The 26075-nt window shown below is 43.2% G+C and overlaps 1 protein-coding gene across 2 annotated transcripts in view; it reads left to right on the top strand.

The window, feature by feature from the left end:
* DLGAP3 (DLG associated protein 3) overlaps window positions 1–25527 on the top strand; it is a 75121-nt gene extending 49594 nt beyond the window's left edge. For both annotated transcript variants that reach the window (XM_031962103.1, XM_031962104.1), the window contains exons 4-12: window positions 6123–6328; window positions 6484–6556; window positions 8573–8798; window positions 9009–9340; window positions 12234–12319; window positions 15230–15720; window positions 18855–18946; window positions 19265–19408; window positions 24501–25527. In XM_031962103.1, the coding sequence (XP_031817963.1) occupies window positions 6123–6328; window positions 6484–6556; window positions 8573–8798; window positions 9009–9340; window positions 12234–12319; window positions 15230–15720; window positions 18855–18946; window positions 19265–19408; window positions 24501–24719 (1869 nt within the window). In that variant the 3' untranslated portion in view covers window positions 24720–25527. The remainder of the gene's footprint in view (window positions 1–6122; window positions 6329–6483; window positions 6557–8572; window positions 8799–9008; window positions 9341–12233; window positions 12320–15229; window positions 15721–18854; window positions 18947–19264; window positions 19409–24500) is intronic.
* The last annotated feature ends 548 nt before the right edge of the window (window positions 25528–26075 follow it).

The following is a 26075-nucleotide window of genomic DNA, read 5'->3' as shown; positions in this document are numbered from 1 at the left end:
GTGCATTTATAGATGAAACTGGAAGGAAGATAACAGAAAAATACAAAATATGACAGATGGGTTAGTATTTTTATGAACATTTATTTTAGTGGTGGAACCACCACCTTTAAACTCTTTCCCTTAAGTAAGGGATGTGAGACTTGCAGTATTACTAGAATAAAAAAAAATGATCAATATCATTAAAAATATTATTTATTCTTTTTAAACATTCTTTTCTTTTTAAATTTTGAATTCCAAATTCTTTCCTTTTCTCCCCCTTACCCACTGATAACAATTATACATATGAAATCAAGCAAAAACAAATTTCCATATTATCTATAATTCAAAAAAGCAAGAAAAATAAAGAGAAGAAATACTTCATTTTGCACTCAGATGTCATCACTTCTCTAAATAGAGGTAGATTACATTTTTTCATCATGGGCCTTCTGGAACTGTCTTGTATCATTCTATGAAAGATCAATGTTATTTTGAGGAAATGTTTGCATTGTTCAGCATTTAAGAATTGTTACATGAAATAGTACTTTTTTTGTCCTTAGAGGGTATATTGAGGACCAAAGGGTGGGAGTAGAATTTTGGTCAGTAAAGGGAAGAACTTTCTAACAATATGAGGAACTGAGAGATGAAATAAAGTTATCTATCACTGAGAGATCATCAAACAGAAATTGGATGACCATTGGGATGTTGTACCTAATATTCCTGTTAAAGGATGAATTGAACAAGAATTGAACTCCAAAGAGATAATTCTATGAAAATTAGAAACCCATGTATGAAGTAATTTAATTTTAAAGGCATTTGGAGAACTATTCTTAAGATTTATCAATGAAGGGAAGACTCCAAAAGAATAGAAAAAGTCAAAGGGTACCATTAAAAGAAAGACAACTGAAATGACATACACTATTGGCCCACATTGTGTTTTCTTTATTGCCAAGAGATGCTTAGAAATGTGATCCTATGAATTCCATAAGTCTACACAGCTTTTGAGATTAATCTATATCTACATGAAAACATAACCCTTGATTAAAACATGTTTTAATCAATTATTTTCTCAAACAGAGCATATCTTTGTGATTATATAACTAAATGAAAGATGTAGATAATAGATCCTTACTTACTGGATTTAAAAAGGAATTCGATTCAGTGAATAAGATATATCTGTTGGGTACATTAAAATTGGCAGTTTGGAGGTATTGTGGATAGAGTGCTAGATTTAGAGTCAAGAAATTCTGAGTTTGAATCTTGCTTTAGACAGTTACTAGCTGTGTGATTCTGGGAAAACCTTATCTTCTCTAAACCTCAGTTTCCTTATCTGTAAAATGGCCATAATAGTAGCACTTATCTCAAAAGGGTTGTTGTGAGCATCAATGAAATAATATATGCAAAGTACTTTGCAAATCTTAAAATACCATATAAATGCTATTATTAATAATCATATAAGACTATATATCAGATATATGTTTGTGACAATGTTACATATAATGTTGCTAATTCTCAATTCATTATTGATATAAAGAGAATCATAGAATCGCAGAGCTAGAAGAGATCTTAGACGTCATTGCATGTTATTCCTTATATTGAGATACATTCTTTCCTTTTAGCATTGGTCCTTGTGTCTTCTGTAGCTAAATGTAGTAAGTATAATATGTTCTCCATGTTGAATAAGTCCAACTATAAAGTCTTGTGGCTCTCTTATTAGTTATTAAAATAGGCTCATTAATCAATATTCTTTGTACCTAGTCATTTGGTGAATTTTGAAATCATCCAACTCTATAATCATCTGGTTCACATTTCTTTATTTCATCCACAAATATATTGTCAAATGTCTTAGTGACATCTAACTGTGCTATGTTAAATGTCATATCCCTGATATGACTAGTAACACTATCAAAAAGGAAAATAAGCTTAGTTTGGGATGGCTTGTGTTTTCGTCGTCACATGTTGTTCTTGATATTCTCCTTTCTCATGATCCATCTTCCTCCTTAGACTTTCAGGCTCAGGATAAGACAGAAATCTAAGAAAATTATTCTCCTAAAGTCTAGTGTGGTCACCAAACCTTGTCTTCCTTATCATCATTATCTCTAAGATGGGGTGATCACATCATCCCAAGATTGCTTTTCTCTTTAGTAATTAGTGCCCTTTAGGGTCATAATCAGATACAGAATAGCCATTCCCCTTATCATCTCTTCTATCTTCTGAAGGAGGAAATAAAATAATTTATCAGTTGCTCTGATTTTTTAAAGTTTTTTACAGATACATTTACTTCAGAAGGTCTAGTCACTAACATATAAACTTACTTGCTCCCCTCAATATGTGAGAAGCATAATAATCTCCATCACCCCTCACCCCCCTCTTTATACTGCCTCATTCTCTGGGAAGGGGATTAGGTTAATAATTTAGTTCACTTCCTAGAGAGCACATACCCAGCCAGTTCCAAGTCTGAAACCTACCCAAAGAAGGTTTCCCAGACACCCTGACTTCTCAGAGTTTCCATACTGGGCTGGCTGACTGATCATTCCTCCCAGACCTCTGGCTCTAAGGTCACTATGACTACAATTCCCAGTTCTGATGGACATCATCTGAAATCAGGAAGACTGAATGACATGCAACAGAAACAATACCCCCGGGCTAATTTCTACAAACTGGGGTAAAAGAGGGAGAGCAGGGGAAGGAAATTCTCCTCTGACCAGTTCAGTTCATAGTGTCCACACTCTGGGTAAACTGTGATACCTTCTAAATGCAGTGGAGTGACTCAAAAGAGCAATGGCTACTTTGCTTTTAATAATGATGGAATGGATTTCCAATTGAAGTTTCCCAACACCATTATAGCCTGCTTCGGTGTCTGCCATATATTTGTAAATCATTCATTTCCTCTATTTGTCTGTTTCTGTTTTCTCTCCTTTAGGCCTCCTATGAATGTTCTTCAATATCTCTTGATTTTAGCTTTTAGATTTTTACCCAGGAGTAATTTATTTGAAATATCAAGTTATTTTACTACATATATTACCACTATCATCCCCCTTCTCCCAATTGCCTGGCTTCCCTTCTTTTAGATCAGGCTGTCTCTTTGTAAAGAGGAAGAGAGGGTCCTTAGGGACACCCCCAAACTTAACTAATTCTCTCATTTTTTCTTTTTGAACAAGGTTTACTCTTCCATTACCACGTTCTAGTGATGAGTTGCATTGTATCAAAACTCCATGATACCCATTAATTTGTATTTTTTTCTTTCATAAAAAACTCTCATTCACCAGTTTTTGGAGTATGGCTATCTAAGGCCATAAGAATCATTTATGCTTGAATTAAAGAGCACTTCTATTGCTGTTCTTCCTCCATTATACCTTTTTTCTCTATAGGGTCTGGCTTGGCTGTTGAATGTGAGCACTTTCTTTTTCTTCCTCTTCCTCCTCCTCAATTTTCAGTTTAAAGCTTTGTTGACTAAATCAGCAAATCTCCAGGCAAATATATCCCTCCCAACCTTCATTAGCTATACTCCATCTGCAGCCAAGAGCCCATCATTCCTGTATATTAAGCCATAGTCCAGATGGGTGCGAGTTGGTGGGTAGCAGTAAGGGGGCTGGAGACACCCTCTCTGGGCTGAGTCCCACTGCTTACGTGCTCATTTCCTTAGTGACTTTCTTGGGCAAACTCCCTCTTAGAGGATGTTGGGAATCATGCAGTAGAAGTGGGGCTCCAAGGGCCCAGGACCCTCCTTCTTTTACTATGGATACTTCTGGGAGAGCTCCAACTCTATGAAGTTATCCCTTTTTTCTGCCTATAATTTTTGGTTTCAGCCTCCAGGGATAATTAAGGATTATATCATCCCCCTTCTCCCAATTGCCTGGCCTTCCTTCTTTTGGATCAGGCTGTCTCTTTGTAAAGAGTAAGAGAGGGTCCTTAGGGACACCCCAAACTTAACTCCTCTCAGTTCCTTGCTTATTCATTCTGTGAAGCAACTTCATCTTCCTTCATAGCCCTCTCTCACAATTAGGAATAGCTGAAGCCCTAGAACCAAAGTCCAGCAGACCAGACTGGTGATGGTTCTCATCAGAACTGGGACTCTTGCAAACATGATAATACAAATAATTACTGACATTTGAAAAGGGCTTTAAAGTTTGCAAAGCAGATTACATACATTAGTCTATTTGAACTTCAGATAACCCTGGGAAGTAGGTAATACAGGCACCATTATCCCCATTTTGCAGATGGGCAAACAAGCTTAAGCACTTACCCATGGTTATATGGGGATTTGAACCTGCCTTCCTGATTGCAAATTCAGCACTTATCAACTACATCATGCTGCCTTTAATTGGCTCAGACCAAGCCTAATTCCCTCCTGCTCTCCATAGACACACATAAATCAATGGGGCTCTCAACAGTGTTCTCCATTTTCCTAGGATCAGGGAAACCAAGTTTTGTCTTCCTTTGATAAAAAAGGCCTGAGTCACTGACCCAAAAAGAAACACATACTTACAAAAAAGGAAGGAAACGGGGCCAGCTATGAAATACTGCAGAGCCAGGATGTTTTGTGGTATGGGTCCTATATAGATCTCTTTAATCTATCCACATGCAGAGTCACCACTTTGCATTAACTCTCCCAGCAAGGCTGAGGGAGCAGCCAATTCACTCACCAGCACCATAAAAGTTGCTGGGCTATATAGTGTCAGGCTTACTGTTCTTGGATAAGGGTGACAACTAACTATAACCATGGCTACAGTGGAGTCCTAGGGGTGATTGTTTGTGTCTGATTGAGTTTTCACTTAGGAACCATTGGGTCCAAAACTGAATATCAGTCATCAGCTATGGAGATTTGACTGCTTTTGATCCATCCATCCTTCCCTCCCTCCATCCTCCAATACTACCATCCATTCATCCATTTAACCATCTTTTAAAGAAATGTTTACTAAAGCCTTTAATGTCCTCAATCCTATGCTGGGTTATACTAAGGGAGACCATGAAGAATAAAATCCAGATCCTGCCTTTAGGGAGTTCAAAGCCAGATGGAATCACAAAAGTCATAGTAGTGGACCAGAAAGAGATAGAGACCAATAAATGTCAAGTCCCTGACTATGAAACACAGACAGTACAGAGACAGTAGGAGTCTGTGGACAGAGATACAGCAGAAGGCTGGAAAGCCTTGAGTTAAGGCTGGAAGGATGGGTAGACTATGGACAATCAGAGAGCTATGTTGGAAATTCCAGAGGATGACTAGATAGAGGAAGACACATAATGAGCAATGTTAAAGGCAGAAAAACACCAGATGTGTCCAGGGGTTAGTGAGTCATCCAGTTTGGCTGGAACACAGAGCATAAGGTGAAATAAGGTTGGAACCTTATCAAAGAGGGCCTTGAATGCCAGGATGAGGAGTTTATATCTTATTCTAAAGGGGAAGCTTAATAACAAAGTAGATAGAACACTGTATCTAGAGTCAGGAAGACTCCTCTTCCTCAATTCAAATCTGACTTCAGATACTCACTAGCTGTGTGACCCTAAATTTACCCCATTTCCCTCAGTTTTCTCATCTATAAAATGAGAAGGAAATGGCAAAACATTCCAGTGTCTTTGCCAAGAAAATCCCAAATGGGGTCACAAAGAGTCAGAAATGACTAAAAAACAACAGAATTTTTATCTTAGAGGAAATAGGGATCCAGAGAAAGTTTTGGAGTAGAGGAGTGACATATGTCTTATGACATATGTCTAAGAAGAATTAACAGGATTTGTCATATGAGTTTAATGGAGTGATGGAGAAGGAGGGGTGAAGACTGAATCCCTAATCCTCCTTCTCTGATTGGATAGAGTACGTGAGCACTGAGGAGGTTCTGGTCAGGATGAGAATATAGTCAGGGGTATTAAGGGTAGGAGGTAAATGACAAGAGTAAAGGCAGGTAAAGGAAGCCAGACAAGGAAATGGGGCACTGAGGAGTTTTTGGGAAGGATAAGAGAGCTTTAACAGGATAAAGGTCTGTCCAGGAGAATGATCAAGCAAAGTGAGAGAGAGAGGGGGGAAAATCAGAAGGACCAACATGGGACTTAGATGTAGACAGAGAGTGATGTCACTCCCCTGGAGTTTTTTGGGGGAGTGGAGGAAGGAAAGTTTATTTTGTCCTAATTTTGCTCTCTTGATTTTTTAGGTGCCCCATGACGATTGGGGGGGTTATCCAACTGGGGGCAAAGATGGGGAGATCCCGTGCCGAAGAATGCGAAGTGGTAGCTATATTAAGGCGATGGGGGACGAGGACAGTGGGGACTCGGATGGCAGCCCCAAGATGTCTCCAAAAGGAGCTGCCCGCCGCTATGCTTATCGCCGCTCGTCCAGCGTGGACCAGGCTCGGATCAAGTAAGGGGGTGGCCAACGGGGGGCTGGAGGCTGGAGCCACTCTGTGAGCTCTCTGTCTGGGGTTCTGGATACAGGGGCTCTCTCTGGGGGCTCTTTCCCCGGAGTTCCCTCTGTTCCATCAAACCCTGCTGACTCCTATTTTGTACCCATTCCAGCTGCTGTGTGCCACCCCGAATTCACCCCCGAACTGGGGCCCCTGGCTACAGCCGCTCCCTCACCACTGGACAGGTAAGTTATCTTCCAAGAGAAGCCTGAAGAGAGGGAGGGAGAATCAGCTTCTGCCCTGATGGGCTGTAGGAGCCAGGTCGGAATTGAGAAAACCAGGTCTCTGAGCTCCTGCTGGGCTCCTTTACTTTCACTCCCTTCCCCCTTCCAGGTCTTTTTAGATTCCTCCCTTTCTGCCAGAAGCAAAAATGTAAGATTGTTTCCTGGCCATCAAGGGAAGGACAAAGTGCCCCATCTGCGAGGGCTATGGAATTCTGGGTGGCCACAGACCTTCTTTGCTCTGAGGGGCTTGAGAACCTGATTGAAAGATGTCCTTCTCTCACATCTTGCCACTGAGTGACTGCCCCTGAGTGTGGGACCTGCTCCCATCTGACTGCCAGACCGGCCCAGTGTACAAACGACACCTGTTATCTCCTATCTGGGAGCTGTGCCCAGACCAAGTGACAAATGCTGCTTTGTGTTCCGCAGAAGCTTTGGGCCCATCACCATCTGAGGCTGAGCTCCCCAGGCCAGAATTCAGCCACCTTGGTCCAGCTCCACCTGCCGCCCCCTTGTTTCTGGCACTGACCCATCATGGCTCTTCTGTTCTTTCCTCCCTCTCCCTCCCAAATATTACAGGATTAGAGGTGGAAAACAGCAAGGGTTTATGAAGCAGCTATTGTTTGCAGGTCATGATAAGCTGGGGAGATATAGGGGTTTAAATAGGACACGGACCCTGCACTCAGGCAACTTAAAGTCTGGCAGGAGGCTAAGATGTGCTGGAGTCACTCCAGTACACAACATTGCTCTGTCATTAGGGGGTTCAGACAAAATGCTATGTAAGACCTATGGGAGTGATGTCTGGGAAGGAAATCAGGAAGGCTGCATGGAGGAAGTGGGATTTGAGCTGAATTTTCAAGGATTAGTAGGAATTCAATAAATAAGGAGTGGAAGGGAAGGCACTTCAGGCTTAGGGAACAGCAAGAACATAGACATGGAGGGGAGGGATTCTCCCTGTATATTTGGGAGGGATGTAGAGAGTAGTTCACTTTGACTAGGCCATACAATATTAGAAGGGAAACCTCCAAAAGAAGGGTGGGATTAGATTTTGGAGGGCCTTGGATGCCAGTATTTTGGAAGGCCTTGGATGTCAGTATTTTGGAGGGCCTTGGATGTCAGTATTTTGGAAGGCCTTGGATGTCAGTATTTTGGAGGGCTTTGGATGTCACTATTTTGGAGGGCCTTAGATGCCACTATTTTGGAGGGCCTTGGATGTCAGTATTTTGGAGGGCTTTGGATGCCAGTATTTTGGAGGGTCTTAGATGTCAGTAAGTGGTTTTCACTTCACCCAGAAGGTGAAAGAGAGCCAAAGAATTTTTCCATTAGATCAGTGCATAAGAAAGACTGTTTTGGTATCAGTGGGAAAGAAGGATTGGAAGGGAAGATCATAGGAGATTGTTGAGATATATTTTCTAGTCCTCTACTAAATCATTCCAGAAAGGAGTGCTAAGATCTGCCCTTATTATTTCTCCCTGCCAAATTAGGCTTACTTTTTCACTATTAAGATTCTTTTCTCTGGGTTTAAGAATAAAGCGTGCCTTTTAAAAGTCAAGGTCCCCTTGGAAGGATATTATGTCAGAGAGGACATTGTGTGAGTTTGTGTCCTGCTGGTCAGTAAACCGAGAACAGAACTCAGATGGGACATTGGGGCTCTGGAAGACCCCGGGAGGTGTGTGAAAAGGGAGGCTTGTGGTTGAGGTGGGGGCAGTCTCAAAGGGAATGCTGAGGGCTTAGAGACTTGGCTGCAGAGGGACCAGCCTTAGGTACAAGGATGGGCAGAATCTAGATCTCTTGGTGGAAAAACCCCCAAAGACTTTATTTAACCTAAATGGAGGAGACGAATATAGCTAGATATATAATTTATACAGACTGTGAACATGAATATGTTAACAACTGCAGTCCTTAGGAGTGTTGGGGATGGGCTGCCCTACTCAGGAGGCTCCTCCCTGACCCGTCCCCCCTCTCCTGTACCCCCACCAGCTCAGCGAGGAGCTAAGCCAGCAGTTTGAGGCCGTGTGTGGGTCAGTATTTGGGGAGCCTGAGTCCCAGGCAGTGGACGCCCTGGACCTACCCGGCTGCTTCCGAATGCGGAGCCACAGCTACCTCCGGGCCATCCAGGCTGGCTGCTCCCAGGATGATGACTGTCTGCCCCTCCTCACTGCCCCCATGGGAGCAGGGCCAAGCAGCGTCCTGAAGACCAGCACCTGTAAGTGCCTCCTCCCTCTGTCCCACCTGGCTGTTGTCGAACGAGATAATGGGTGGGAAAACAGCACAGCCAGGTGCTTCTTCCTCATGGAACTGCATTTATGCTAAGCAACCCGGGGTCTGCCAGTCACTGGCTGTGAGTCTTTACATGTGGTCGCAAGTGCCTTGGGCCAAGGAGAGTCTGTCTATAATCTCCATTTTCTTGCCACAGCCTTTAACTTCAGAAAAGCCCCACCGCCCATCCCTGCAGGACGACAGACTCCACCACGCATCTCCATCACGGCCCAGAGCAGTACTGATTCTGCCCATGAGAGCTACCCACCTCCCGAGGGCCCGGCCTGGGCTCCAGAACCCACCCGGCGCTGCAGCTCGGCCGATGGCTTGGACGGCCCCCCCACAGGGACCCGGACCCTTGAGCTGGCCCCCGTCCCAGCTCGGGCTAGTCCCAAACCCCCCACTCTCATCATCAAGACCATCCCTGGGAGGGAAGAGCTTCGCAGCTTGGCCAGGCAGCGCAAATGGAGGCCTTCCATTGGGGTACAGGTATGGGGGAACTAATGGGTGTACCAACGAACTGATTTTATTTTGAATTCTCTCTTTCAGGATAGAATACAAAAAAATTCTCTGGCGTTTAAAGCCCTCTCCCACATGGCTACCTTTTCATGATTTGACATTATTTTTCTTCATGTACTCTCTGTTTTTGCCAAATGAGCCACCTTTCTCTTCCTTGAAGTTGACATTCAATATCCTATTTCTGGGCCTATGTATAGACTGTTCCTCATATCTGGAATCTACTTCCTTTTCATCTCAGCTTCTTAGAATCCTTTGCTTCCTTCAAGGCTTCATCTTTAGCTATTACACCCATGGGAAGCCTTTCTTTATCTCTCTAGTTAGAAATTTCCTTCTCAACAATTTGTCTTGCATTTTCTTAATTTTGTTCTAAGAATTCTGCCCACCAACACTTTGTGTCTTGTTAATAAATCTTTAAATGTAGCAACTTTAAAGATCATCTCTTAGTTACATAATTCTCAGACTGAAGCAATTTTTCATAGCCTTCAAAAATAGTCATTTTTTTTTTGTATTTTCTTATCTATTTACATATTCTAACTACCAGCAGAATGTGAGAGCTATTTTTTAGTTTTGTAAACTCATCTCCTAGGTCAGTTTCTTATATAGAGTAGGACCTTAATAAAAATCTGCTGAATTGAATTAAATTCATAGAGTCTAGGAATTGCATCTTAGTGTATCCTTAATTGGACCATTAATGCGCAACACAACTTCCAGTCTAAATGTCCCTCTTACCCAATTTATACCTGATCTGGAAAGTGTTAGATTTATTATCAGATAATTTGTATTCAAACAAGTCACTTCACTCAGTTTCTTCATATATTAAATAGGGTTATTATATAGCTTAATTTAAAATGCTATAGAAATGGGAGTGGCTACGATCTCAGTCTGACTCATGAATCTACCATGTTGCCTTGGGAGCAAACTGATTCCATCCCAACCCAAGTACTTTCCTTGTGCTGATAAGCTTGAGGTGGGTTCCAAAGCCAGACTGTGGTCTTCTCCCCACTAACTAGAGTCTATATATGGGGACTTTTGGTCCTCATGACTTACAGGCAATCAGAACTGTGAAGTCCCCTAGAGGGCAAGTAGTCCAATTCAAACCTTTGCAGGAGGTTTGCAATTCAAATTCCTTTACAGGAATCTCCTCTATACTGTATCTGGTGAGTGTTTTTCTAAATTCTGAATGAAGATGAACATGATGGGGAGTGAAGAGTATCTCTTGAAGCAGCTTATTTTAGCAGCAAGGGGCACAGTGGATAGAGTGTTGGGCATGAAGGGAGACTCATCTTCCGAGTTCAAATCTAGCCTCAGACAATTACTAGTCACTTAATTGTTTGGCTCAGTTTCCTCATCTGTAAAATGAACTGGAGAAGGAAATGGCAAACCACTCCAGTATCTTTGCTAAGAAAACCCCAAATGAGATCACAGAGGTGGACGTGACTGAAAACAACTGAACAACAAATTTCACATTGACATAACTCTTAATTATTAGGAAGTTTTTCTATATATCAAGTCAAAATCTACCTCTTGGAAATTTCCAGCTATTATTTCAAGTTTGGCTCCCTTTTTTTTTTTTGTGACAACCAAGCAGATAATTGAAGATAGCTGGTTATTTGTGGCTGGATAACTGGTCAGCTGGAGCATAGATATAACCAGGGGTTTGTAAGGTTCAAATGAAATATGTGTAAATCTTAAAGCACTATATAAATGTCAGTTACTATTATTCTAGCTTATAGTCACTAGGTCTCATATTTGGTAATGACTTCATTTCCTGGGCTTTCTATTGCCCTCCTGTTGGGCTCAAGCAACATAGGAATGTTCTGGTAAATGATAAACAACCAAGCTCTCTAGAAAAAAATGTATGTATTCATACATTTAACTTTAATCTGCATTATTAATATTTTCTTAATCTAGATAATACAAATAAAATAATATATAATAAAAATATAAAATAAGTAAATAAAATATAGTAAAACAAATCAAGTCCTAATTTGTAGCATTTGTCTATTTCTGAGGCACTCAAACTGGAATTTAACAACTGGTTCTTCCAAACCATTTAGAACTTGGTTCCAACATACCCATGGATATAACCTTCCACCACACAAAATATAGTCTCGGAACTCGCAGTATTCTAGGAATGATCTAAGGCAAAGTATAATGGGATTTTCACCATCATTGCTTTTTACATTGTGTCTCTTTTAATGTTCTCTTTGTTTATTTGGCTAATATATCTTGCTATTGCTTCATTTTTAGCTTATATTCCATTAAAACTTTTAAATCTTTTTTCAGATGACTTGCCTCTAGTCACATGTTTCCTATTTTATTATTGTGAAGTTAATTTTTTGAAACTTTATATTTATCTCTATTAAATTTTTTTGATTTGTTTTCTTTTTAGATTTTCCCTAACATTGTAGCTTTAGACCTTTTGGGTCCTGATCCAGTTAGCTGCCCCTCCAAGTTTTATGTCTTTTCTCTTTAAATTTACTAAGTATACTATAAGCCGAGCAATTTATAAAAACAAATAGAATGGGACCAAGAGCCGAGACCTAGGGGCGCTTCACTAGAAACTTCAGTCTAGGTAGTCATGGCCATTTAATGGATTCAGTCATTCCATTCATTCTGAGTTTGTCACACTATATGTATGCTCCTTAACTCATATCCCTTTATCTCATCCACTAGGCTATCATGAGCGTTTTGTCACACACTTCTCTTCAACTGTTATTCTATTTAGCCAAAGAAAATTTGGGGAATCAGGCCCAATCTAGTTGATTGTTCCCTGGAAAATTTTTGCTATTTGCTCCCTCAAGGAAAGGGCCTTTTGGATATAGGGTAGAGTTGTTACTCTTATGTCTCATTTCTCTCTCAGGTAGAGACCATCTCAGACTCTGACACAGAGACAAGAAGCCGGAGAGAATTCCATTCCATTGGGGTACAGGTGGAGGACGACAAGAGGTAAGTTAATGGGGGGAGTCTCCTTCCTCTTCCTCATTCTTCATCTTCTATCTCTGGGAGAAATGTTGGGTTAGGGCAAAGACTGTTGACTACTCAATGTAGAGAAATATTGACTTATCTCCAACATATGACTAAGTTCCACTTTTCTTTCTCTCTCGTTATAAAGAGATGGCAGTATGTACTCAGAGTAATAATGACCAAGGGCAACAGTGCATGTCATTTAATAAATCAACAGACTTTATTTTTATTTATTTATTCTAAACTTAGTAACCATCAACAAAACCAAATGATTATCAATGTCACCACAAACTCTTATTATTTATAGTTCTAATCAACACATTTTTATCAATGTCTCCTGTGTGCCCAATCCTATATCAGGAGACAAAGCAAATTCAGATCTAGTAACTGTTCAGACCTCACAAGGTACTGGCAGGAAATAAACCAAAACCTGAACAGGTGCTAGAATACAGCTAAGTGATAAACTGTTGCTCCAACTTTAAGTGCCATTCAGTTCCTGAGAAGGGAGTAGTCAAGGAAGGTTTCTAGGAGGAGGAGACATTTGAATTGGGTTTTGAAGGAAGTGTTAACAGTATGAATTTAAATGTTATGCCCATTTTGCAGATCAGAAAATTGAGATTCCTGGAGATGTGGTAAGGAAGTGACTTGTCCAGTATTATATATCTAGTAAGCATACAGGATTTCAAACTAGGTTTCCTGCCTCTCAGTGCAGGGTTCTTTCTATTACATCATATTGCCATGTAAGGACAATGACACATTTACAGAAAAGCATGGGGACTGACTAGTTGGAGTTGAGGGAGGTTTGAAGAGGGTAGAACTGCAAAGATGGGGACAGTTTGTATCACTAGGGCTTTGAATGCCAGGTTAAGAAATTTGAATTTTATCCTGTAGGGAATGGGGAGCTGCTTTGAATGGAGGAGGGATTTAGTCAGGCATGTCCCTTAGCAAGATTATTTGGAATGGAGAGGAAGTGAGATTGAGTCAGGGAGACCGCTCAGGACCCTAGTCCATGCAGGAAGTGATGAAGTCCTATACTGGGATGGTAGCTGTGTGAGTGGAGAGGTGGGGGCGGATGAGATGAACAGGAAGGTTTTTTTAGAAGAAGAATCTTGGCAACAGCCCGGGTGAGGGAGAGGGAGGGGTCAGTAAAATCTGGAGGTGAGTGCGGGGACAATAATGTCACAACATCAACCACTGTCCCACCCGCAGGCTGACTGGGATGTCCTCCCATGGTCCTAGACTGACCCTCCCCAGTGGACTCTCCACCCTTGCCCTTCCTTTCCCCCCAACTCCATTTCCATTTCAGGATCCAGGGGTGGATTCCCTTCATCCCTTTTTGGCTTTAGGGTGTGGGGGAGAGTTGGGATGCCACAAGGCAGAGATTGGAGACTGAATGCCAGCAGCACATCTCTCCTTAGGTGCTATGGCCTCCATCCAGGGCCGGTCGCCATGGTGACAGGCTCCCAGGCAGCTGCAAGGGAGGAGGGGAGGAAAGGAGAGAGGGAGGGAACTACTGGGTGGGGAGCAGAAGGGAGCCCTAGCTCCCAAACCATTCTTGTCTACAAGGCAGTCTGGGTGGGACTAAGGAATCAGAAACCTCTTTCTGTCGTTGCCTGTCCCCCACTCCCCACTTGCCTGAATCCTTAACATTGTGCTGAGATCATAAGATCCTAAGATTTATAACTGCAAAGGCCCCTCAAGATAACTAACCCAAAGCCTAACTTTTACAGATTAGGAAACTGAGGCCCAGAAGTTATTTGACCAAGATCATAACACTTTAGCAAGTAGCAGAAATGGAATTCAAATGTAAGCTTCTCTGAGTCCTCCCGGAGGATTTGTTTGTTAGGAAAAGTCCTTCCCAGACCTTCTGAATTCAATATGACAGATATTTAGTGTATACCCAATGCTAGGAGTATGGAGAAAATGTGAGCCACAGAATACTAGAGCTGGAAGAGCCTTTAAGGAGTGTTTGCCTTCTCTGTCTGTCTCTCCACCCCCCCCCCCCATATATACATGCACACACACATACACATAACACACATATACACGTGCACATACATGTACATACACACACATGCCCTATCACCATAGAAAAGAAAGTTGAAGCTCAGAGGTTCAGTGACTGACTCATACTTATGGTGAGTTAGCAGCAGAGCCTGGACTAGAACTCAGGTCTCCGGGAAAGGGGATTTTTCCTTGTGCTGTAAGAGCAGAGCTTGAGTTGGGAAATTATGATTCATGAGTTAAAATGGAAAGAGCCCTGGATTGGGATTCAGAAGACCTGGGTCTGAATTCCCCCTCTGCTATTCACAGCTTATGTGACTTTGGAAAAGCCACCGAAACTCTCTGGGCTCCCTGTCCTTATTTTTAAAATAACAGGCCTAGCTGGGCCTTTTTCAGGCAGAGCCTATATGGCTTCCTTTCCCTAGGAGGCCCACATTTCCTTCCAGCCTTCTCCTTGTTCCTTTTGGCTGGAGTGGATCCTGGGAAGAGGGAGGAGTGTCTCAAGGATGTAGCTGGGTGGGTTTGGGCTGCAGAAGGGCAAAGAGCGAGGTCTGGAGAGGGAGGTGGTGGGACCTGAGAGAGGAGGTCCTTGGGACTGGGGAGGAGAATGAAAAAGGAGAGGAGAAGAGGGGGCAGGGCTTTGGGGTGTGCCCAGGGGAGATATGGGAAGAGGCATGTTGAGGTAAACATAAGGGATGAAGAAGAAAGGACCCAGTTAGGGGATAAAATGAAAATGACTGAGAGGCAACTATGGGCAGGAAGAAAGGCACAGAACCTGAGGTTCTTAAACTAGGTGGCTAGGGGCAGAGAGGGGCAGATTTGCAGGGCTTTTGAGGGAAGAAAGCTCAGCAGAGAGCTGAGATGACTGATACCCATCTCTCTGGCCAGGCGAGCCCGGTTCAAGCGTTCCAACAGTGTGACTGCTGGAGTACAGGCAGACCTGGAACTGGAAGGCCTGGCTGGCTTGGCAACCGTAGCCACGGAGGACAAGGCTCTGCAGTTCGGCCGCTCCTTCCAGCGGCACGCTTCCGAACCCCAGCCGGGGCCGCGAGGTCCTGCCTACTCTGTCTTCCGCACCGTCCACACGCAGGGCCAGTGGGCTTACCGTGAGGGCTACCCGCTGTCCTATGAGCCTCCTGCCCCGGACGGGCCGCCCGGCTCCGGCCCAGCCCCTGCTCCGACTCCGGCCCCAACCCACGGTCGCCGAGACTCGTGGATGGAGCGTGGCTCCCGCAGCCTGCCCGACTCCGGCCGTGCCTCCCCCTGCCCCAGGGATGGCGAGTGGTTCATCAAGATGCTGCAGGCGGAGGTGGAAAAGATGGAGCACTGGTGCCAGCAGATGGAGCGGGAGGCCGAGGACTACGACCTGCCTGAGGAGAGTAAGTGGGCTGCCCGTGATGGGGGGGATGGGATGCATGTCACCAGGAGCACAGGGGATGGAGCACTGGAGCTGGAAGTCAGCCTCACTTAACAAGTGAGCCTTCCTGCCTCAGTTTATCCATCTGTAAAATAGCACCTACCTCCAGAGTGGTTGTGAGGATCAGAAGAGGTAATATTTGTAAAGCATTACATGAATGCTGTCACTGTTTTAGTGACAGTGTAGCCAACTTTTGGTTAATTTTGAGTGAGGACATAGGGCTGCATGGGTAAACCATATGGGTTATGGCTGGGTTTGGGGAGGTATCACTCCATCCCTGACCAGTTTTCCTTCTTCCAATATCTGGCTCATTGCAGCATCACTTTATCATTGCTTTGGTTTGGGAGATGTAGTAAAAAGCCCCACCTCTCAGGAGCCCTTGGTCTGACGTGGCTTGTGAAGAATGGTCCAGAGCTGTAGCCTAGCTGAGGGCTTCAGCTTTGAGAAAATTACCTCTGGGGCCTTCCCCAGAGGGACTTGCCTTCTGCTCACAAATTCCTTTATGCTAGAATCCTTCCAATTCCGCAAACTCTGCTGAATTCACAAACATTTATTAAGCATAGGAACAGGGCTTGGCTCAGGGGATGATAACAATGAGGAAGCAAATCACATCCTTTGTCCTTGAGAAGTTTCCCATTCTCTAAGCTTAGCTCATACAAGATGTCTAAACTTGGTTTGAGGGTACTAGGATTCTGTGATTTCTGGCTGTTCCAGTCCTACTGTCTTGGAGATAGTTCTACTCGAGAGGATGGAGGAAGAAATCATCCCATATGTAGCTCTCATTGTTTTTGTGATAGTCATCCTTGCCAAACTCTTCATGTTCTCTGTGCCCAACTCTCCCCAGGCAATTCACAGAACAGTCTGACACACATGACTTTCTTAGGTACATATACCATACAAAGCACAAACCCTGGAGCCACATTGTTCTACCACAGAGTTATTATCTGACTTTCTTTTTTTCCCCCTTATTATGAAAGTAATTATCTCTGAAATAATACAACTGATAACATCAACTCAGAAGTTTTGTTTTTTCCTGCTTTTTTGGTTACATTGGAAGTACTAGCATGAGAGAGGGAGTGATGAAGTCTGGCCATAACTGCTGCCCTCTCGTGTTCATATATCAACTTTCTTCATGTGGGGCTTTCATTTGATAGCCCCCAACCTTGTAAAAACCTAATTTTCTGCTATGTCTAAACTGATGATATCCCTCCTTTTCTATCACTGCCATCTTCCCTCTGGGTGTTCCAAAAGAATCACTTGCTCATTACTGTCTCTCTCTTTGAGAAAAAGAGGAGAAAGGAGACCTTGTTTAAAATATTATGTGTTTTCCATCACTGAGAAAGGATAAATCAGCCTGACCCCTGAGAAGCTCCTTTCTTTACAGATTCCTGTTCTTAAGACCCCCTCTTCCTTTTTTAGGGGAGATATGGTCATAGGCACAGGAAATGATGCAACTACCCTCACAAGTTCAACTAAGTGTAAAACAGAGGATTTTCATTCCCTGATGTCAATGTTCATATAATTGGTCCTCTGCAGGTTCCCACATAGACACAAAGGAAGATCTTATAGACTCTGCCTTCAAGAATCTTTTGGGAGACAAAATATTCATACATGAAAGTTTTTTTTAAAAAAGCATACCATGTTGGCTTTGGGAGAGTCCTCAGAGATCATATTCTCCTACCTCCTCATTTACTAAAGAGAAAACTGAGCCCAGAGAGAGAGGAACTTAAATGGAATCACATATTGTTAGTGGCAGGACTGGGACCAGAATCTTGTATCTACTGACTTCCAGTCCAGGATTCCCCAAAATCTCTTCTGCCAGTGTGGATACAGTTTCAGAAAATGTTTCTTCTCTCTGAGGGAGTCCTACTTTCTCTCTAAGAGATGAGCAGATTGTGACTGAGGACTGAACTGTGAGGAATGATGCCATTTAGAGTCATTCAGTTTAAAAGCATTTACTAAGCACTTATTATGTGCCAAGCATTATGCAAAGCACTGAGCATGCAAGGAAAGGCAAAAATTGTCTCTGTCCTCAAAGAGCTTACATTCTAATGGAGAAAGCAACATACATATAAATAAGTAGGTTAGAAACAGCATACATACAGAGTGAATGGAAAGTAATCTGAGAGGGACAGGCATTATCATCTGAAGGACCAATAAAAGCTTCCTGTAAGGAAGTGGAACTTGAACTGAATCTTAAAGGAAGCCAGGAAGAACAAGAAAGAAAAAGTGAATCTAATGAAAGCAACAGAAAAAATCAAGGTTAAAGAGGGGAAAGGAGGACCAGGAAAAGAGCAGTGTCACCAAAGCCATGGGAAGGAAATACAGTTAGGAGGGAGTATTCAACAGTGTCAGATATAGCATAGAATTCAAGGTTGAGAACTAAGAAAGGTCATTGCTTTTGGTGATTAGGTCATTAGTGACTTTGGGGGGAAAGTGATGGCTAGGGAAGCCAGGGAGTTCAAGAGGGATTGGATATTGAAGATGTAGAGTGAGGGATTGGAGTTTGGGGCATTAGAATACTATTAAAAGTGTAGTCATAAAAGGAAAAAGAACTGGATAGTAGCAGCTAAGACAGGTGATCTTTCCCCCTTTTTCTCCAAGATAAGCAGAACATGTGAATATTTGTACACCAAGAGAAGCAGTCAATAAAGAGGGAGAAATGGGGGTGCAGGAGATAGGATATTTTGAATGGATTAAGATTTTATAGAAAGAAGCAGGTGATGGGATCACAATTGTGGGGAGGGAATTAGCTTTAGTAAAGAGGAAAACCATCTCATCTTCTGAGACTAGAGGGAAGAAAGGAGAAGATAGAGGCAGAGAGATAAAAATAAGGGTCAGAATAGATGTTAGAGCTCATCCCAATAGACCTGATTTGCTCAATAAACTAGACAAGGTTCTACATGGGTGCATGTGGAGAATCAAGGGTTTGTGTGAAAAGGGACTAATAAGGCAACTGGGACAAACAGTAGATATTAGTTAATTAAGCTTGACCTTCTGGACATGATGGAGATCACAAGTGGATGAAGATACCTGAAGCTGGGGCTAGAGATATCTTTTTCAAGAAAAATTGATGATTTTTTTTGTCCTTCTCAGTCCTAGAGAAGATTCGGAGTGCAGTAGGCAGTGCCCAGCTTCTTATGTCACAGAAGGTGCAGCAGTTTTTCCGGCTGTGCCAGCAAAGCATGGTAAGTGCTCTCTTTCTCTAGGGCCAGAATCTGGTATCTCTGATAGAGAAGAAGGCTCGTGCCTTGCCAAAGGAAATGTTTAAACTCTCTCTATGGAATTGAAATCTGAGGAGGGGGTCCATATTGTTGTAAGAGCCTTTGGGGCTAAAAGTGTAGGCCTTGTCAGGGTTGAATAGTTTCTCCTCAGGCTGCATAATAAGGGCTTGGGTTCTCCTTGAATTTGTCCTGTTTTCCTGATGGATGGGAATTGAGGAAAGTTTCTCTAATCTTGCCCTAAACCAGGTTCTGGGATATTCTTCTCTTCTCTCCCCTTTTCAGGACCCAGCCTCATTTCCTGTGCCCACTTCCCAGGACCTGGCTGGTTTCTGGGACCTCCTGCAACTTGCCATCGAGGATGTGAGCCTCAAATTTTTGGAGCTGCAGCAGCTTAAGGCCAATAGCTGGAAACCCCTGGAGCCTGAGGTGGGTGGTCTCAGATACTAAGCCTCCTGGGGTACCTTGAGGTACTAAGCTCTGGTTCTTCTTTCTCAGATGCTCTGCTGCTGAATTTCTACCACCAGGGATTTCCTTGGAAAACTTTCTTCTCTCTCATCGCCTATGGGACTGAAAACAGCCTTACTTCTCCTGTGACATACATACACAAACATATTCTAGGGAGGTTGTATAAAGAGGCTTTTGAGAGCTTTATAAAATTTTTGAAGATGGTGGGAAAGCCACTGGTTCAACTTTCCTACCACTACAGAAATCTTCTCTACAGGCTTCTTTATAATTGTCATCTAGTCACTTCAACTAGTTCCATTTCTCCTTGATTGCTCCCCATAGCAATTAAGAGGTTTAGGACCTTAGAATCATGAGACCTAAGATAAACTCTTAACATTGATGTCTGAGCCCTGGCATCCTGAGCAACTAAAGGCAAGCATAGATTTTTTTCAGCTCCATACCTATACACACAGAATACATCTCTGCAGAAAAATCCTGCTTTCCCAGAGATACAATAGAAAAAATCATGCTTCCCCTGAACTAGTGCCCAGTACTCTGCCTGGGAGCAAAATGTACTCAGTCAAGACTGGCTTCTATGCAGTACAAGGACAGCACATTCCAAGAAGGTAGTTTTGTGGCTTTTTTGAAAGTCTTGCTCTGATGAAAATTCCCACTTAAGCTTAGGGGCAGATAATCAAAAAGGTGCCTGGTAAAGACAATTTGTTTACAAGCTTAACATGTATTCCTTGGGGCACACAGTGTTGTGGCAATTATACATTAGCCCAGTTTCTGCCTTTCAGGAGCTGTTCATAATGGTAGTGCTGTTCAGGACCACTGACAGCTCCTATATGCCATTTCTGTGTTCAGTTTCTTCTGGTGATCATTTTATCAACATACATTTATTAAATGTCTGAATGTGTGTCTGTGTCAAGCACTGCACTAGATGCTAGGAATCCAAAGATCTAAATGAAAAGATCTCAAATTTCTAAGGTTTCCCCTTAAAACCAGCTGGCTTAAGCTTATTCCTTTGTTGGATAACAACAAAGGACAGCTAAGTGATATGGCAGATAGAACAATATGTTTGTTCTGCCTCTCTTGGGATCAGTTTATTTATTGTTAAAATGGTGATATTTACTTTGTAGTCTTTTTTTTAAGGACCAACTAAGAGAACATGTTTTGTAAAACTTGACAGTATTATTAAGGAAATGCTAGCTAGGCTAACCTAGGCAGTTAGATGGTTCAGTGAAAGAGTTCTGAGTCTGCAATCATGAAGAATCATTTTTGTGAGCTAAATCTGGCTTCAGACACTAACTAGCTATGTGGCCCTGCCCAAGTCACTTACTCTTGTTTTTCTCAGTTTCCTCATCTGTAAAACAAGCTGAAAAAAGAATGGAAAATGACTCCAATATTTTTGCCAAGAAAACTCCAAATGGAATCATGGAGGGTCAGACATGACTGAAAATGACTCAACAATAATTATTATAACTTGCATTTAAAGGGAATTCTTTATCTTGATGAAATCTGTCTGTAACTGACATGCATAAATTTAGAGCAGAAAGGGACCTTAGAGATCTAGTCACAATTTTCCTTCATTTTACAGATAGGGGAATTGAGGTCTGGAGAGAATATATAATTTGCCCAGTGTTACATGGTTAGTAAGTGGCAAAAATGGAATTTGAATAAGGGAATGTGCCTTTATTCCTATTTTTCAATTCTGGACCCACGTAAAAGAAATCTAATCACTTTCTATGACAGTCTGCAGGTATTTGAGTAATGATCATAAAATTCATTCATTCAATAATCATTTCATTAATTATATATCAAGCACTGTGCTAGGTTTTGAGGAGATCAAAAAGGTAACTTTATAACCATCTGCAATAGAAGCTGTAGTTCATGGAGTCCAATAGAAAGGTTGTGGTTACCAGTTCAAAAGGATATGTCTACCCAGGCTCATGCAGGGATAGTAATGATAAACCAGTTAGGGAAAATTTCCAGTGACCATCATCTTTTGAGGTAGGTCATCCTGACATTGTACATCCCATCACCATTTTATAGATGAAGAAAACAGAATTCAGAGAGGTGACTTGTCCAGTATCAAACTGCTAAGTAAGTGTTGAATCTAGGACCTGAAAACAATTCTTTTGGCTCCAAGACCATTGCTCTTTGCTTAGAATACAGTAACCTATGCCTTTGGATCCCTTCATTTAATTTTAATGCATCATGTCTGGACCCAATTTAGCCCAAGGCCTTTTCTTATTTTGCTTCCTTCTTATTAGTCTCTCTACTATATGCAAACTCCCTTCTCATATCCCCTTAGTACAATGACTAATCTCTGCATGTTTTTAGCCATGGTTCCAAGTACTATCTAGATGGCTTCTGGCTCTCCCTTCATACACCTGGAAGCTGAACATTATATGAAGGATACTGAGTTTTCTGTCCTGCAGATCCTGGGCAACCCAGAAGTACAGGATAAGATAATACATAACTTTGGCCTTTCTGGTCACTTCCTTTCACCCTATCATTTCAACTTCAGTTATATTATCTTTAAGTTAAACATTACTCTTGGCAATGGAGTTCCTTTGACTCTTACATCACTCAGAAGTCGTATTTAGCTTAAGGTCCAGCAAAAGCTTGAGCTTTTTAAAAATATGAACTGTTATCCAGTCACATCAGTCCCACCTTCTGTTGGAAAAGTTGTGTTTTCAAAGTCACATGTAGAAGTGTATCTGTATTACTAGTAAATTCCATGTCCTCCTATGTCTTATTTTGGTGGATAAGGTGTTTCTAGGCTTTCAAAGGTTCTTGTAGATCCTACCAACACAGAAAGACTTAGGGTACAGGCCCAGAAAAGACCAACTCAGAAAACTCTCTATCAAGATGTAAAATGGTAAAGATCTGTGTTTGTGGGTGAAGGAGGGAGTAGATTAAATGCTGATGAAATGATGGGTCTTTGTATTAAAGAGAGGGCACAAATGTCCTCCTGTTAAGAGTTTGACCCATGACTTCAGCCTAAAGTGATTTTCCCTCCACTCTATCCTGAACCTGTCATCCTGATTTTAATCAGCTTGGAATCTAATAAATGGTGTAATTTGAAGATTATTAGACTTTAAACCAGGAAGGCCTGGATTTGACTACTTGATGCTGCTACTTTCCACCTGTGTGATCATTTAACATCCCTGAGTCTCAGTTTCTTCCTCTATAAAATGAGGGTGTTGGACTCTAAGATTTCTTCTAGCTTAGAATCTATGAACTTCCATGTCTTTAATCAAGCCATGGACAAAGATAAGCCAGGGTTAGATCAAAAACAGAACCCTGTTTTGCCTGCAATGTTAACATAAAGGAAACACACCAAGTTACAGAATGAGAAGTAGCCAAGAAGACAGTCAGCCCCGTGTCCCTGGCATTTTACACTGACTTTTAGAACTATGTTTATGCCATAACTGACTCTAGTAGAGTTGATTAGGATTTTATGGGGACAAACACTGGAAGTTCTTTTGCATGGAGATATTCACCTTCTACAGTCTCTCTAGGTAGGTAGTGTAATACCAGAGAATATCTGAAGTCAAATACTAGCTCTGATCTTTACAGCTGTGAGTGTGGCCAATTTCTTGAGATTCACTTTTCCTAATCTATACAAAGGAGATAATAATCTCCATACCACTGAACTCACAGAGAGGTGGAGAAGAGAGCGTTTTGGGGTCCTTAAAGTGATAGGGAGATATGAGTTAGTATTGTCACTCCCCTACCCAGTGGTCTTGGTCACAAAAGATGACCATACCCTGGTCTTCATTGGATGTCCCTTTCTTGACCATACAACCAACCTTTAGTTCTTAGTTGAGAAAGACTTGATTGTTAGTCCTTTTTGATAATGTTTTGCCTCATTTTGGTCTCCAGCCCTCAACTGAGCCAATTCCTATTGGCCCCTAGGATTCTGGGGTGAAGATCTGTCCCCTAACCTTAGCCCAGATCAGTTCATGAGGAAAAGGTCAAAAGGTCAAAAAAGGTCTTGGAAGCCAACAAGCATTTCTGGTTAATTCTGAGAATTCAAAGGCAGGCAAAAACATAGTGCTTGCCTTCATGGAACTGACATAACGAGAGAACATAAATACAAGATATATATGGTGTGTGTGTATGTGTATGTGTGTGTGTGTTTATATACACACCCATATATATGCATGTATATAAATGGAAGACAACCATAGAGGGAAGGCATTGGGGTAGAAGAGAAGGAAGGATGAAAGGATTGGACATTTTGTATAGAGAGAAAGGAAAGCTAGTAGAAGTTATGAGAAGGCAAGTTGTTCCTTCTTCCTAAAAAATCAGAGATATCTAACGATGACTCCCTTGTCTGGAAGCTTGTAGGGAACCCTTCATGTTTTAAAATCAATCATTCCCACTGACAGCCACTCACTTTGGGGTGTCTCAGGGTCATCTCTAGGTTGTCTTTGCCTTGGGTTATACTCTTGACATGGGAGAAGTAGTGAAGTGGGGACAGGTAGTCCCTGCCACCACCCAAAGCTTGCCTCTTTCTTGGGATTATTATGATTTGGAGAGGAGCTTGATCAATGTCTGTCATAATAGCTTCTATTTTCATCTGTCAAGTTTTTCTGTGCTGAGTTCTATCTTTTTTGCTATTTCCTTTTCTTTGTCTCCAATTGTAATGTTCATACCCCTTGAATTCTACCATTCCTGCCCTTCTTATTTGTCCCTAATAGTCTCTTTAATCTTTCCCTCTACCTTTTCTAGCTCCCTTCCTTCTTCCCTTTCTCTCCTCTCTTTAATGCTCTCATATTTTCCTACTTACTTTCTCCCTTCCCTTGGGCTCTTTCTTCATCTTTGCCCCTTGGGTCTTCTTGCTTTCTTTCCATTCCTGTCCCTTGTGTCTTTCTCTCCTTCTCCCTCTCTCCTCACCTTCTTAGTCTGCCATTCCTTTCCCTCGGCTCCCGGCCTTTCAGGCCTCCTTGCTCTTTCACTATCGCTACCCCTTGAGTTTCCCTCATCAGTACCCCTCAGGAACCTTCCCCTCATCCCAGGCCCTGCCTCTTAAGCCATGCTGTTTTCTCTCCCTTCACAGGAGGAGAAGAAGGTCCCTCCCCCGATACCAAAGAAGCCCTCTCGGGGGCGGGGGGTCCCAGTGAAGGATCGCTCCCTGGACTCTGTGGACCGGCAGCGGCAGGAAGCTCGGAAAAGGCTCCTGGCAGCCAAGCGGGCAGCCTCTTTCCGCCACAGCTCAGCCACAGAAAGTGCGGACAGCATAGAGATCTATATCCCCGAGGCCCAGACCAGACTGTGACCTGCCAGACCCTGCCCAAGGCCCTGCCCGCCTGCCACCTGCGGCCCCTTGTTTTCTATCTGTACTGTATATACACAGCGTAGAGGTCACTGTGATATCGGGGCCCTCCCAGGGCAGAGGTGGGCCCAGCCCTCTGTGTCCCCCCAGGAAGCCCCATGGCCCCTTGCCTTCCCAGACCCTGGCCTGGTCTGGCCCTATCACAGTTTCTGGGTTTGGTTTTTTTACCTTCTGGGTCCCAAGCTAAGACTCCTTTGTGGGGGGAGGAGGGGAGTCCTCCACCCCAAACACACACCTCCTCACCTAGAACTACCCCCTTGCTTCCTTTCCCCTCTGGGCCAGGGTCCCCTTCTCTGCTTTCTCCTCCACTGGCTGCCTCAGGCACTATCTCTGCCATCCTGTCCCCTTCCCTGCTGGGCCGGGCCGGGCCAGGCCCCCCGCCCTTCAGGCTCCATGTCCCCCCCTCCCCGCGGGGCTGGGCTTCGTGGGGACTGAGCTTTGTGGCTTTTAACACCCCCTTTTTATGAAGATTTCTGAACCTCCCCCCAGCAGAGGGAATCCCTCAACCCAGCCACCCCCCCCTCACAGGCTGGGGATCGTGATCCCCGCCCTCCCTTGCCAGGCCTGCTGGGGACCACAGTGGCTGGACCAACCCAGGAGACGCCGTGCCCCATTCTCCACCTGCTGCAGGGAGGGGAGGGTGCTGGGAGAGGCGGGAGGCTTCCCCTCCCCCTCAACTCCCATTCCCTGGACCCACCTTGACTATACCAGGAGGAATAAAGCGGCGGTGGAAGCATCGCCCAGCACAGGAGCCACGCTCTTATGCTCTCTCTTTCCGCAGGGACCCCTTTTTGCCCGCTCTCCCTCAGGGAGAGCCTACACCTCTGTTGCAGGCCCTGGAGCATCTGCTCCGGGTCCTCTGTGTGTATGTGTGTGTGAGAGTGTGTGTGTATGAGTGTGAGAGTGTGTGAGTGTCTGTGTGTGTCAGTGTGAGAGTGTGCGCGAGCACACATGCGTGTCTGACTGTCTGTGTGAGTGTGAGAGTGTGTCAGTGTGAGTGTGTGTGCAAGCGCATGCATTTGTGTGTGAACGCACATGTGTGTGAGTGTGAGAGTGGAGTGTGTGCGTGAGCGCACACATTTGTGTGAGCACACGTGTGTGTCAGTGTCTGTGTGTGAGTGTGTGTGTATGAGTGTGTGTGTCAGTGAGTGTGTGCGCAAGCGCATGCATTTGTGTGTGAGCGCACGTGTGTGTCAGTGAACGTGAATGTATGTGTGATGAGTGTGTCAGAGTGAGTGTGTGAGCGCACACGTGTGTCAGTGTGAATTTGTCAGTGTGAGTGTGTATGTGTGAGTGTGT

This window comes from Sarcophilus harrisii, chromosome 3 (genome assembly GCF_902635505.1).
Source record: "Sarcophilus harrisii chromosome 3, mSarHar1.11, whole genome shotgun sequence".
NCBI classification, from domain to species: domain Eukaryota; kingdom Metazoa; phylum Chordata; class Mammalia; order Dasyuromorphia; family Dasyuridae; genus Sarcophilus; species Sarcophilus harrisii.
This window is presented reverse-complemented; position numbering and strand designations above follow the sequence as displayed.